Here is a 13,313-nt window from a genome sequence, read left to right as displayed (position 1 = left end):
TGAAGCTCCATCCACCCTCCACAAGCCGTGCATCCATCAGAAAAGTCCTTATACAAGTTCTATTTGGCTTACTATATAAATACAATGCTATCTCCACGTGCCAGCTTCAGTAACAGGCCAGCATACCAAAGCTAACTTGAAGGGCTAAGGGGCCATGGTACCAGAAGATGCACACTCACAGTGTGGACCGCATCATGTGCACATAAAAGCACTAAGAGAGGGAAGATAATTAAGAACAGAGTTAAGATCCACCAGGGGGCAGACAGCGGAAGCAAGAAGAGCTACAATCCTGCAGCCCGTGGAAGGAAAACCACATTCACAGAAAGATAGACAAAATGAAAAGGCAGAGGACATTGTACCAGATGAAGAAACAAGATAAAACCCCAGAAAAACAACTAAATGAAGTGGAGATAGGAAATCTTCCAGAAAAAGAATTCAGAATAATGATAGTGAAGATGATCCAGGACCTCAGAAAAAGAATGGAGGCAAAGATTGAGAAGATGTAAGAAATGTTTAACAAACACCTAGAAGAATTAAAGAACAAACAGAGATGAACAATACAATAACTGAAATGAAAAATACACTAGAAGGAATTAATAGCAGAATAACTGAGGCAGAAGAACGGATAAGTGACCTGGAAGACAGAATGGTGGAATTCACTGCCATGGAACAGAATGAAGAAAAAAGAATGAAAAGAAATAAAGACAGCCTAAGAGACCTCTGGGACAACATTAAATGCAACAACATTAGCATTATAGGGGTCCCAGAAGGAGAAGAGAGAGAGAAAGGACCCAAGAAAATATTTGAAGAGATTATAGTCGAAAACTTCCCTAACATGGGAAAGAAAATAGCCACCCAAGTCCAGGCAGTGCGGAGAATCCCAGACAGGATAAACCCAAGGAGAAACATGCCAAGATACATGGTAATCAAACTGACAAAAATTAAAGACAAAGAAAAGTTATTGAAAGCAACAAGGAAAAAACAACAAATACCATACAAGAGAACTCCAATAATGTTAACAATTGATTTCTCAGCAGAAAATCTACAAGCCAGAAGGGAATGGCATGACATATTTAAAGTGATGAAAGGGAAGAATCTACAACTAAGATTACTCTACCTGGCAAGGATCTCATTCAGATTCGATGGAGAAATCAAAAGCTTTACAGACAAGCAAAAGCTAAGAGAATTCAGCACCACCAAACCAGCTCTACAACAAATGCTAAAGGAACTTCTCTAAGTGGGAAACACAAGAGGAGAAAAGGACGTACAAAAACAAACCCATAACAATTAAGAAAATGGTAATAGGAACATACATATTGATAATTACCTTAAACATGAATGGATTAAATGCTCCAACCAAAAGACACGGGCTTGTTGAATGGATACAAAAAAAACCCTATATATATGTTGCCTACAAGAGACCCACTTCAGACCTAAGGACACATACAGACTGAAAGTGAGGGGATGGAAAAACATATCCCATGCAAACGGAAATCAAAAGAAAGCTGGAGTAGCAATACTCATATCAGATAAAATAGACTTTAAAATAAAGAATGTTACAAGAGACAAGGAAGGACACTACATAATGATCAAGGGATCAATCCAAGAAGAAGATATCACAATTATACATATATATGCACCCAACATAGGAGCACCTCAATATATAAGGCAACTGCTAACAGCCATAAAAGAGGAAATTGTCAGTAACACAATAATAGTGGGAGACTTCAACACCTCACTTACACCAATGGACAGATCATCCAAACAGAAAATTAAAAAGGAAATGCAAGCTTTAAATGACACAATAGACCAGATAGATTTAATCGATATTTATAGGTCATTCCATCCAAAAACAGCAGATTACACTTTCTCCTCAAGTGCACACAGAACATTCTCCAGGATAGATCACATCTTGGGTCAAAAATCAAGCCTCAGTAAATTTAAGAAAATTGAAATCATATCAAGCATCTTTTCTGACCACAACGCTATGAGATTAGAAATCAATTACAGCAGAATAAAACGTAAAACACACAAACACCTGCAGGTTAAACAACACATTACTAAATAACCAAGAGATCACTGAAGAAATCAAAGAGGAAATCAGAAAATACCTAGAGACAAATGACAACGAAACATGACAATCCAAAACCTATGGGATGCAGCAAAAGCAGTTCTAAGAGGGAAGTTTATAGCAAACAAGGCTACCTCAAAAAACAAGAAAATCTCAAATAAACAATCTAACCTCACCCCTAAAAGAACTAGAGAAAGAAGAACAAACAAAACCCAAAGTAAGCAGAAGGAAAGAAATCATAAAGATCATTGCAGAAATAAATGAAATAGAAACAAAGAAAACAATAGCAAAGATCAATAAAACCAAAAGCTGCTTCTTTGAGAAGATAAACAAAATTGATAAACCATTAGCCAGACTCATCAAGAAAAAGAGGGAGAGGACTCAAATCAATAAAATTAGAAATGAAAAAGGAGAAGTCACAATGGACACTGCAGAAATACAAAGCATCCTAAGAGACTACAAGCAACTCTATGCCAATAAAATGGACAAGCTGGAAGAAATGGACAGGTTCTCAGAAAGGTATAACCTTCCAAGACTGAACAAGGAAGAAATAGAAAATATGAACAGACCAATCACAAGTAATGAAATTGAAACTGTGATTAAAAATCTTCCAACAAACAAAAGTCCAGGAACAGATGGCTTCACAGGCAAACACTATCAAACATTTAGAGAAGAGCTAACACCCATCCTTCTCAAACTCTTCCAAAACTTTGCAGAGGTAGGAACACTCCCAAACTCATTCTATGAGGCCACCATAACCCTGATACCAAAACCAGACGAAGATGTCACAAAGAAATAAAACTACAGGTCAATATCACTGATGAATATTGATGCAAAAATCCTCAACAAAATACTAGCAAACAGAATCCAACAGCACATTAAAAGGGTCATACACCATGATTAAATGGGGTTTATCCCAGGAATACAAGGATTCTTCAATGTACACAAATCAATCAATGTGATACACCATATTAACAAACTGAAGAATAAAAACCATATGATCATCTCAATAGATGCAGAAAAAGCTTTTGACAAAATTCAACACCCATTTAGGATAAAAACCCTGCAGAAAGTAGGCATAGAGGGAACTTATCTCAACATGATAAAGGCCATATATGACAAACCCATAGCCAACATCGTCTTCAATGGTGAAAAACTGAAACCGTTTCCACTAAGATCAGGAACAAGACAAGGTTGCCCACTCTCACCACTCTTATTCAACATTGTTTTGGAAGTTTTAGCTACAGCAATCAGAGAAGAAATAGAAATAAAAGGAATCCAAATCAGAAAAGAAGTAAAGCTGTCACTGTTTGCAGATGACATGATACTATACATAGAGAATCCTAAAGATGCTACCAGAAAACTACTAGAGCTAATCAATGAATTTGGTAAAGTTTCAGGATACAAAATTAATGCCCAGAAAGCTCTTGCATTCCTATACACTAATGATGCAAAATCTGAAAGAGAAATTATGGAAGCACTTCCATTTACCACTGCAACAAAAAGAATAAAATACCTAGGAATAAACCTACCTAAGGAGACAAAAGACCTGTATGCAGAAAACTATACAACACTGATGAAAGAAATTAAAGATGATACAAACAGATGGAGAGATATACCATGTTCTTGGATTGGAAGAATCAATATTGTGAAAATGACTATACTACCCAAAGCGATCTACAGATTCAGTGCAATCCCTATCAAATTACAAATGGCATTTTTTACAGAACCAGAACAAAAACTCTTAAAATTTGTATGGAGACAAAATAGACTCCAAATAGCAAAAGTAGTCTTGAGGAAAAAATGGAGCTGGAGGAATCAGACTCCCTGACTTCAGACTATACTACAAAGATACAGTAATCGAAACAGTATGGTACTGGCACAAAAAACAGAAATATAGATCAATGGAACAGGATAGAAAGCCCAGACTTAAATCCATGCACCTACGTTCAACTAATCTATGACAAAGGAGGCAAGGATATACAATGGAGAAAAGACATTCTCTTCAATAAGTGGTGCTGGGAAAACTGGACAGCTACATGTAAAAGAATGAAATTAGAGCACTCCCTAACACCATACACAAAAATAAACTCAAAATGGGTTGGAGACCTAAATGTAAGACCGGACACTATAAAACTCTTAGAGGAAAACCTATGAAGAACACTCTTTGACATAAATCACAGCAAGATCTTCTTTGATCCATCTCCTAAAGAAATGGAAATAAAAACAAAAATAAACAAATGGGACCTAATGAAACTTAAAAGCTTTTGCAAAGCAAAGGAAACTACAAACAAGACAAAAAGACAACCCTCAGAATGGGAGAAAATATTTGCAAACGAATCAACGGACAAAGGATTAATCTCCAAAATATATAACCAGCTCATGTAGCTCAATATTAAGAAAACAAACCCAATCCAAAAATGGGCAACAGACCTAAATAGACATTTCTCCAAAGAAGACATACAGATGGCCAAGAAGCACATGAAAACCTGCTCAACATCACTAATTATTAGAGAAATGCAAATCAAAACTACAATGAGGTATCACCTCACACCAGTTAGAATGGGCATGATCAGAAAATCTACAAACAACAAATGCTGGAGAGGGTGTGGAGAAAAGGGAACCCTCTTGCACTGTTGGTGGGAATGTAAATTGATACAGCCATTATGGAAAACAGTATGGAGGTTCCTTAAAAAACTAAAAATAGAATTATCATATGACCCAGCAATCCCACTACTGGGCATATACCCTGAGAAAACCATAAATCAAAAAGACACATGCACCCCAATGTTCATTGCAGTACTATTTACAATAGCCAGGTCATGGAAGCAACCTAAGTGCTCATCAACAGATGAATGGATAAATAAGTTGTGGTACATACATATAATGGAATATTACTCAGCCATAAAAAGGAACAAAATTGGGTCATTTGCAGAGAAGTGGATGGATCTAGAGTCTGTCATACAGAGTGAAGTAAGTCAGAAAGAGAAAAAGAAATATCGTGTATTAACACATATATGTGGAACCTAGAAAAATGGTACAGATGAACCGGTTTGAAAGGCAGGTAGTGAGACACCGATGTAGAGAACAAACGTATGGACTCCAAGGGGGGAAAGTGGTGGGGGGTGGTGATGGTGGTGTGATGAATTGGGAGATTGGGATTGACATATATACACTAATATGTATAAAATGAATAACTAATAAGAACCTGCTGTATAAAAAATAAATTAAATTAAATTTTTTAAAAAAGGAACCAAAAGAGAATATGTTTTTTATTTCACTCTATATATTTAAATAGATAAAGTATTGTTGTCCCTACTGTAGAGAGGAGGCAAAAGAGGTCCAGAAAGTAAAGATTCCTGTGTCTATAAATGGAGTTAACAATACCAGAGGTATTGCAGGATTTTAACATCAGAGACAGCAAGTTTGGGGTTGGGCCAGATGGGAGTAGTGGTAAACAGGGTCTGTGTCTCTGGCTGGTTGGAAGGGATTGCATTAAAAAGGCATAGTCCTTCAATGGCCTCCCACAATGGTCTCACACTCTTGCTTTATCACTGTTGTTTTAAGTCTTCTTTTCAGAGTCTTCCCAACCACTCGTGGAGAACACACCCACAGGAGATAACCAACCCTGCTATGCTCTGAAGGATGCTCAGTCCAGGGATTTCCCTGGCAGTCCAGTGGTTAAGATTCCACGTTTCCACTACAGGAGATGTGGGTTCAATCCCTGGTCAGGGAACTAAGATCCCACATGCCATGTGGCGTGGCCAAAAATAAAAAAATTAAAAATGAAGGATGCTCAGTCCAGAAACTTGCACGAATAAAAATATGATATCTTATGTAAAGCACCTGGCACAAAGGAAGAGCTCAGTAAATATTGGCTCCCTCCCCGAGCCTTCCTTCCTACAGCCCTGAAGAAAAGGAGGGTCAAGTTTCCACCAATCCCACTTACTGATATCCGATGTCACAGAAGTTCTGTGTGTCCATGTGATAGGACTGTATATCTCAGACACAGATCCGGCAGTCCATGGATATGTTGCAGGTCGCCCCAACGGTGTGGATGATGACATATTTGGCCGGAAGGTTCATTGTAGGGCAGTGTGTCTGCCTGGCTTTCCAAGCTGACCTTGTGATGATATTGGGGCAAGCTGTGGTGAGGGGAAAAACCAAGGCGATGGGAATTCACCTGGGCCCACATGTGGACAATCTCACAACTGCAGGCTGGTTACTCCTCAGTTTCCCTAACCTCTGACACCCACTGGCACATCCTAACATGTGGGATTCTGTGAGATTCTGGGAAGGTCCTGATAGCAATTGTCTGGGCCAGGTGGCTGGAGCAAGGGGCAGAGGCAAATTCGGCAGGTTCTGATAACAACTATGGAAACCAGCATGTGAACAGAAGAGAAAGGACTGTTGATCATACAGAGGCATCACCATTTTATTCAAAAAATAAAGTATACCTACATGCTCGAATATGCATTGCAACTAAATGCAGGTGTGTGTACTTATGTAACAGGGCCAGTATGCAGAAATCAGCTGACTCTGAACTTATCACACATATACGGAAATAATTTGAAATCTCTAAAGAACTCTACAAATGTCAGAGTTATCATTATTGAAGATAGCACCTGTCTGAAAGCAAGAGAAACTTCATTTAGAGATTTACAACTAAGAAAGCTTAATAAAAAGTATCCTTGAGGGCTTCCCTGGTGGCACAGTGGTTGAAAGTCCGCCTGCTGACGCAGGGGATACGGGTTCGTGCCCCGGTCCGGGAGGATCCCACATGCCGCGGAGCAGCTGGGCCCGTGAGCCATGGCCACTGAGCCTGCGCGTCCGGAGCCTGTGCTCCGCAACAGGAGAGGCCACAACAGTGAGAGGCCCGCGTACCGCAAAAAAAAAAAAGTATCCTTGAGTCCAAGAAAAGGTCCACTCTAGCAGAGAGTGTTAAACTTCTGAAAGTGCTTATAATTGTACTGGTTTTAGGTTGCTGCTTGTTCATTCCAAAATAGTGCATAATTTTCATTACCCCACTTCTTGGAATATTCATACTCATGTCAGTGTAATCTGTGAATTCATGTTTTTCTCAGTGCTGTGGTCATATTGAAATTTGGCCTGTTTTTGCATTTAGAAATGTGTCTGTGTATGTGTGTACATGTGTGTGTGACAGAGATTGTGTATGTCTATGTGTATTCATGTAATATACACAAATATGTATATATGTTTACCCCACCCCATTTTCATGCTCTATTCTTCTCCATAGTCCTCATGCCATTTGACATCATACATATTTGACTTTTTGACATCTTCATTTTCTATCTTTCTCCACTGAAATGTACAGTTTTCTCTGTTTTGTTCACTGCTGCATCCTCAGTACCTGGAAGAGTGGCTGGTATTCCATAAATATTTGCTAATTGAGTGAAAATGTGTGTACATATATATTTATGTCAAGTATGGTTCCATGGCCATATGGTTCTAGTGGAAAGGAGAGGAGGCCAGCAAGGTGCCCTCTCAGAATTTTCCGGATCTCAGCATGAGATGTTCTTGGTCCAAGAAACCAATGAACACCAGTAAGAAAAAGCATTCCCTGCTGTAGTTGGGTGGTAACTGGGAGGAGGGTGAGGCAAGACTGAGGAGCTTTACCTTTCCTGGGCATCAGTGGCTGTTGAGGGACCAAGCAGCTCTCTTCTTTCAAGAGAAGTGGCTGAATATACCTGAGTGACATGTGACCCTTCTTTATGGCATAGAAGATCAGATCCTCTGCGGCTGATAAGGCAGCAGGGCTGGGCCTGCTGCCTGAAAGAGGATGACATGGAGCACAGAACTGTCAGCAAGAAGCTCCAACATGGTCTAGACCTGGAGGGAAGACAAGATGACCACGTGAGCCTGAATAACTCATGGGTGGGAAGAGCAGAAAGTGGCCCAGTAGCCAGGACAGAGGAGCTGAAAGGCAAGGAAGTACTTGCACACAGCTCTTAGAAACTAAGTTGGTGACCTCTTGCAATTGCCAAACTAAACTTTATCCTCTCCATCTCTAGGTGGAATCACTGGGAGACAGTGAAAGCTACTTGCAGAGGGAGGCCCACTTGACCAAGTCAGGAATGCCCCAGCATGGTGAAAAGGGTGACAGTATTTACCTAGTAGCCTCTACAATCAGACACGTGGCCAAGTGCTCTTTATATCCATTAACTCATGTAATCCTCACAGAAAACCTCTGAGATAAATGCTATTACTAGCCCCAGTTGGCAGATAAGGGTCCTGGCAAGTGCCGGCTATTTATCTATTGGCTCTTAATTCCATTCCTGCTCTGTGCTCTCCTTTGTTCTGCAGGGGGCTGGAAACCTGCAAACTACATTTCCCAGACTTGCTTGCTGGCCACTGCTTGGGTTCTACCAATGGGAGATGCTGGAGGAAGAGAGGAGCCATGTTTTCCTGCCTCTGAAGCCCCAGCCTCAGGGTCAACTTCAGACTCCAGAAGTGATGGCAATAACTGTGAACTCAAGCAGTGTCAGTGGTGGCTTCAGCAGTCTCACAGGGGTGCAGACCAGAGAGGAGAACGAGAACCAAAAAATGCATGTCATAGAATCCAAAGGAGAAAAGAACTTCAAGAGAGGGGCCATCATCAAAGAGGACAATATGATGGAGGCTGAAAAGACAAGAGTGTTGAGACAACGGAGCAGAGGAAGACAGTGTAGACAACTCCCTGGCAGAGGGACAGAGGGGATGACCATTACCTAGCTTATTGCCAAAGAAAGCGAGGCCCAAGGAGACGCTGTTTTAGCCCTGGGCGTGCATGCCTTGGATGTTCCAGCCGACACCTTTGTACACCCTGCCATTGTCCCCAACCAGGAAGCTGCCAGTCAAGGAAACATGATTTAATGGCAAATTCCTGTAACAGGAAACTTCACACCCATCCTCAGAAGGGAAAAGGGTTCTAGAGGCTCAAAAATACTATGCTTCAGTGACATGACGGTGGGAGGGAGGGTGATAACGCATTTTAGACTTCCAAGAGATGTGAGAATATATTTTAAATTTTGTTTTGACTTAGTTTACATGTGTTTCCCAGAAACTCATTTTAAAATACTCATTTGGTTCAAAGTGGAATTCACATGTGTGACTCTCAAGAACCTGAGAACATTAGTTCGACATTTTTCAAGGGCATGAGAATTCATTCGTCATGTTTTTAAATTATAGGACCAAGCACTTGAACATTGAAAACAATCAACCTGAATTCAGGGATTCTTTTATGTTCACTTTTTCTTCAGTTTCTCCTTAGGAATTCCTAAGCTCTTCTTTATCACAGAAATTTGTTTAGGATGTTCCTTTTCTCAGTTTATATTTTGAAGCCAATGTATCTATTTTGTTGTTGTTGTTTTACCTCCTCCTTTCTTTCTTCCTCGTTATAAATTTCTCATCCTCCACTTTCCAGTTACAGTCTTCAAAACTGATGTTTTCACAACTCTTGCCATATTCAGCTCTTAATAGGTCATGAATTTCCACAGCAAGCTGAGCACAGAAAGAACACTTCCCTGAAGTCACCAGAGACCCAGAATGGAGTAGGGCTGACCTCCCACCCTGTGCTGACATTGGTCTGAGGACCAGGTTGGGGCCTCAGGGTGTCCAGCATGTCCCTGGCTTTGCTGGAGTACTTTCAACAGGCTGCTCTGTCCCTGCAGCCTTTGGTGAGTTCAATGTGAAAATAGCCCCTATGGCTACAGCAGCTGCAAGGTACAAACTGGAGACTCTTACACTGTCACTGCAAAAACCTGACTTCGAGATGCAGTGGCTGAAGTAGACAACACAGCAGTGACAATGGGGGGGCGGTGGGGGCACTAGTGGTAGGGACAGCAGCTGAGCTGTAGTGAACACAGCATCCACAGAGGGTGGACGGGAAGACCCCCCACCCTGGTCCTCAGGGGCTCTGGTGGCTAAAACAGGGGCCTCAAGCTGCTTTTACTTATTTGCAGCTAAAAATAAATCAAGAAGAAAATGTGGGTTATCCTTTCCAAAGTGAATAATTCAGAAAGCATTTATGTTTGTCTTTAGAATTCAGCGGGGAGAGCACCATTCCCTCTCTCTCTCTCTGTCTTCTTCTACAAATACATATATATTCTGATTCTTGAGGGGAAGAGAGGAGGTTGTGGGCCTCCACTCCACAGATAATCCTCAGACGGGGTACTCAATACACAATGGAAGCATCTCCTTGCCTCACACATTTGCTTTTAACACGGGGCCCTCCTCCTTGCATCCCCAGTGGGATATCTCCTATGGGATCCCAGTCGCACTATGAGGTGGCCCTTCAGGGTACCTGGTACCTCTCGGGGTAAAAGCCCTGTCTGTGTGCAGAAGTGGAATAAGGCAGGACTAGGAGGCAGTCTGGGAATAGTTCTGGGTCCATGCTCCCTCGCTGAGTGACTTTGAGCAAATTCTCTAACTTCTCCAGACCACAGCATCCTCACCTGTGACCCAGGGGTGGTAATATTTCTCCTGCCCATGCCTCAGAGTGACTGGGAGAGCCTACTTGAGTAATACTTGCAAAGACCTTTGTAAACTGAAATATTCTTCGAGCTCCAAGGGGGCGAGTGTACTTATTACAAGGCCTCTCTTGCTTCTTTCCGGGAGCTCCCAGAGGCTAAGACCACAACGACATACATGGCTCAGAGCTGTCTTCCTCATGACCCCTGGGGGATTTTGGATTTTGTTTGTTTAGCATTTTTTAATTCATTAGAAAAGCAACATGAATGGGAAATTAAGAAAAACAGAGAAGGGGGAGCAGGAGGCCCCCCCAAAGGGATAACTCGAATGTGGGCTCCGGGGACCCCACCAGCCTCTTACATGTAGGCCACATCGCACCAGCCTGTGTTGTAGACTGAACGGGACTGCAGGTCCCGCAGCTTCCAGCTGCACACATTCTGCTCCTGGCACTCTACCTCCGTAAGCTGGTCCATGATGACACAGGCCACAGGCCGGGTCAGCTGGGCCCTGCGGGTCAGGAATCTCAACCCCCACTCCTTACGAGAGACAACGGTGGATGCACCTGGTGGGGGGTTTGGGGGGGAACCACAGGCTGGCACGCTAAGGTCCTGCCCGTGTCCGCCGCAGGCTGTCCAGGCCACCCTGGGTCCTCTGTGATGGGAGAGGTCCCAGGAGGAGGCCTGCATCACCACAGCCACCCCTTCCCATCTCCATATCCTGTTTAGGGTAAAACGAATCCCCATGCAGACTCCACACTCAGGCTGGGAAGTCAAGTGGCCTTGTTCTCCAAACACTTCCTCCTTGTACTTCCCTGGAGGACTCTGCCCATCCCCACCTCTTCTCTGCCTGCAGAAAGCAGTCCCAGCAGCACCCCCCGCCCAACCCCAGGGTTCTGAGCCTACTTCTCATGAAGCACGTCAGCATGGATGCCTCGGGATGCGTGGTGCCCACTGGCATTTGCCCCGGTGTCTGACTTGCCTTTCATCGGCTGTCCCCTCAGAACATGACTCTCTGAGGAAAGCTCTGCCACTCTCCTCAAACCACTCTCCTCACTCTCCCCGGCAAAGCCCACAGGAAGCCCCATGAACACTGAGTACGGGTCTCCCTCCTTCAGATGAAAATACACTGTGGGCAGGGCCGTGAGAGCCCCACAGAGGATCCAGGACCTCCCCAGCTCTCCCTCACTATCCTTACTTGGGGGCTCCCAGGAGCTCTCTGAGGGATGCAGTGTTTCCACCCTGAGAGCTGGGGACTGGGACCCTTGTCTTTTCTCCCTGGGTTTCGTCTCTTTCCTAGAACCCAGCTTTGCCTAAGGACTCAGGACAATCCAGGGGAATAGTTGGGGTTCCAACCCACCCCACCCACCCAGCCCAGCCATCGTGACGTCCTGAGAAATACTTCTGGCCCCCTAAGAAGCCCAAGGCCACCCCCAAACAGCCTCACCACTGCGACCCTTGAGAATGAGCTGTGAGATGCCAACAAACAGGTCCAAAAGCTTCTCTGACAGCCCTCTGGCTTGGGTTTCATTCCAAGACAACTGTGGGGAATCCCCTGGGAAGGAACACTGCACTTGGTGTTGGTCCTCGGAGAACACCTGGACCAGCTCTTAGGCAGAGGCTCCACATCCCCCCTGCCCCCCCCAGCCAACAGCCTCTGGGCCTCCCCAAGTCACCTGACTTCCTCTAGGAAACAAAGAAGAGGAAAGCCACGGATGCATCTGGACTCACTCCACCTCTGCCTCTCGCATCTGCCCCAATGAGACCTTCACTCTCCCCATCCTCCCCAAGCCTCCCTCCATTTCAGACTCAGTGCAGTCTCTCCTGCCTCCTCATCTGAGCAGCTCTGCCTTTCCCAGTTCACTGGTATACAAATTAATAGATCAGAGTGTCATGTACCAAGATGGCCATCATCACGTTAACACGTGTTCATATATTAAGCACCTAGTGATCCAGACAAGGTTCTTGAAATACAGAAATTTACAGGTCGTTGTGATTGCCCTCACAAACTAGATTTTTTTAGATAGGATTAATGGAGGATTAATCATCACGAACATGCCTCATCCCCCTCTGCCTATTCGGTACCAGAGGTCACGGGGGCAATAGCCACTAGAACCAGCAATGTCACCCACATCACCTCTCACAGGCTGACTCTGTAATGTACAAAGCATTTTCAAGGGCACTATCAGCTTTGTGGCTTAAAACAACTTTGTGAGATAAGCAAAGCAAATCAACTACTTCCTCTATACAGATGAGAAACTGAGATTCAGAAAGATTATTTGTCTAAGACGATATGGGTTTTAAGCTGTGGACTTGCATTCCAACCCAGGCTGTCTGACCCCAGAGCTGTGTTGATAGCCACTAGACTCTGCAGCCACCCCAAAATTGCCGGATGACCTTGGGCAAGTCACTGCCACAATGTGGCTTGTTTCTCTGTCTTTAGGATGAGGTTGCTAAGGGTCTCCACCATGGTTCTGAGATTCTGTCCTGTGAAATCATCAGGAACAAGTACTTGACCATGACACTGAAGCCAAGGTGTGCTGGGCAGGCTGGAGAGGCTGCTAAGGATGGGAGCCCATCTCAGCAGGGCGTGGGGGCACCTGAGCCAGGCTCTGAAGGGGAACATAGCTAGTGGGGAGGAGTGAGGACCCTGGAGAGGATGATTTCCAAATGAAACCAGGCTGAGGCTGATGCCAAAAGCACTTGTGACCCAGTGAAAGAAACTCACCCCAGGCCCCGAGATCCAGAGCAGAGATGAGAAGAAGCCACAGCAGCAT

The 13,313-nt window shown here is 43.6% G+C and overlaps 1 protein-coding gene across 1 annotated transcript; it reads right to left on the bottom strand.

The window, feature by feature from the left end:
• Positions 1 to 6,016: 6,016 nt before the first annotated feature.
• Positions 6,017 to 13,313, bottom strand: LOC309825855 (peptidoglycan recognition protein 3-like; the record flags this gene model as incomplete). The annotated part of the gene is given in 8 exon segments (XM_082659628.1): positions 6,017 to 6,073; positions 6,077 to 6,216; positions 7,709 to 7,861; positions 8,800 to 8,842; positions 8,846 to 8,918; positions 10,901 to 11,102; positions 11,984 to 12,091; positions 13,265 to 13,313. Coding segments are annotated over 8 exon segments (825 nt in total).

Source organism: Grampus griseus (genome assembly GCF_964374135.1).
Source record: "Grampus griseus genome assembly, chromosome: 1".
Classification (NCBI taxonomy): Eukaryota; Metazoa; Chordata; class Mammalia; order Artiodactyla; family Delphinidae; genus Grampus; species Grampus griseus.
Note: the sequence above shows the minus strand (reverse complement) of the source record. Positions and strands in the feature narration are given on the sequence as shown.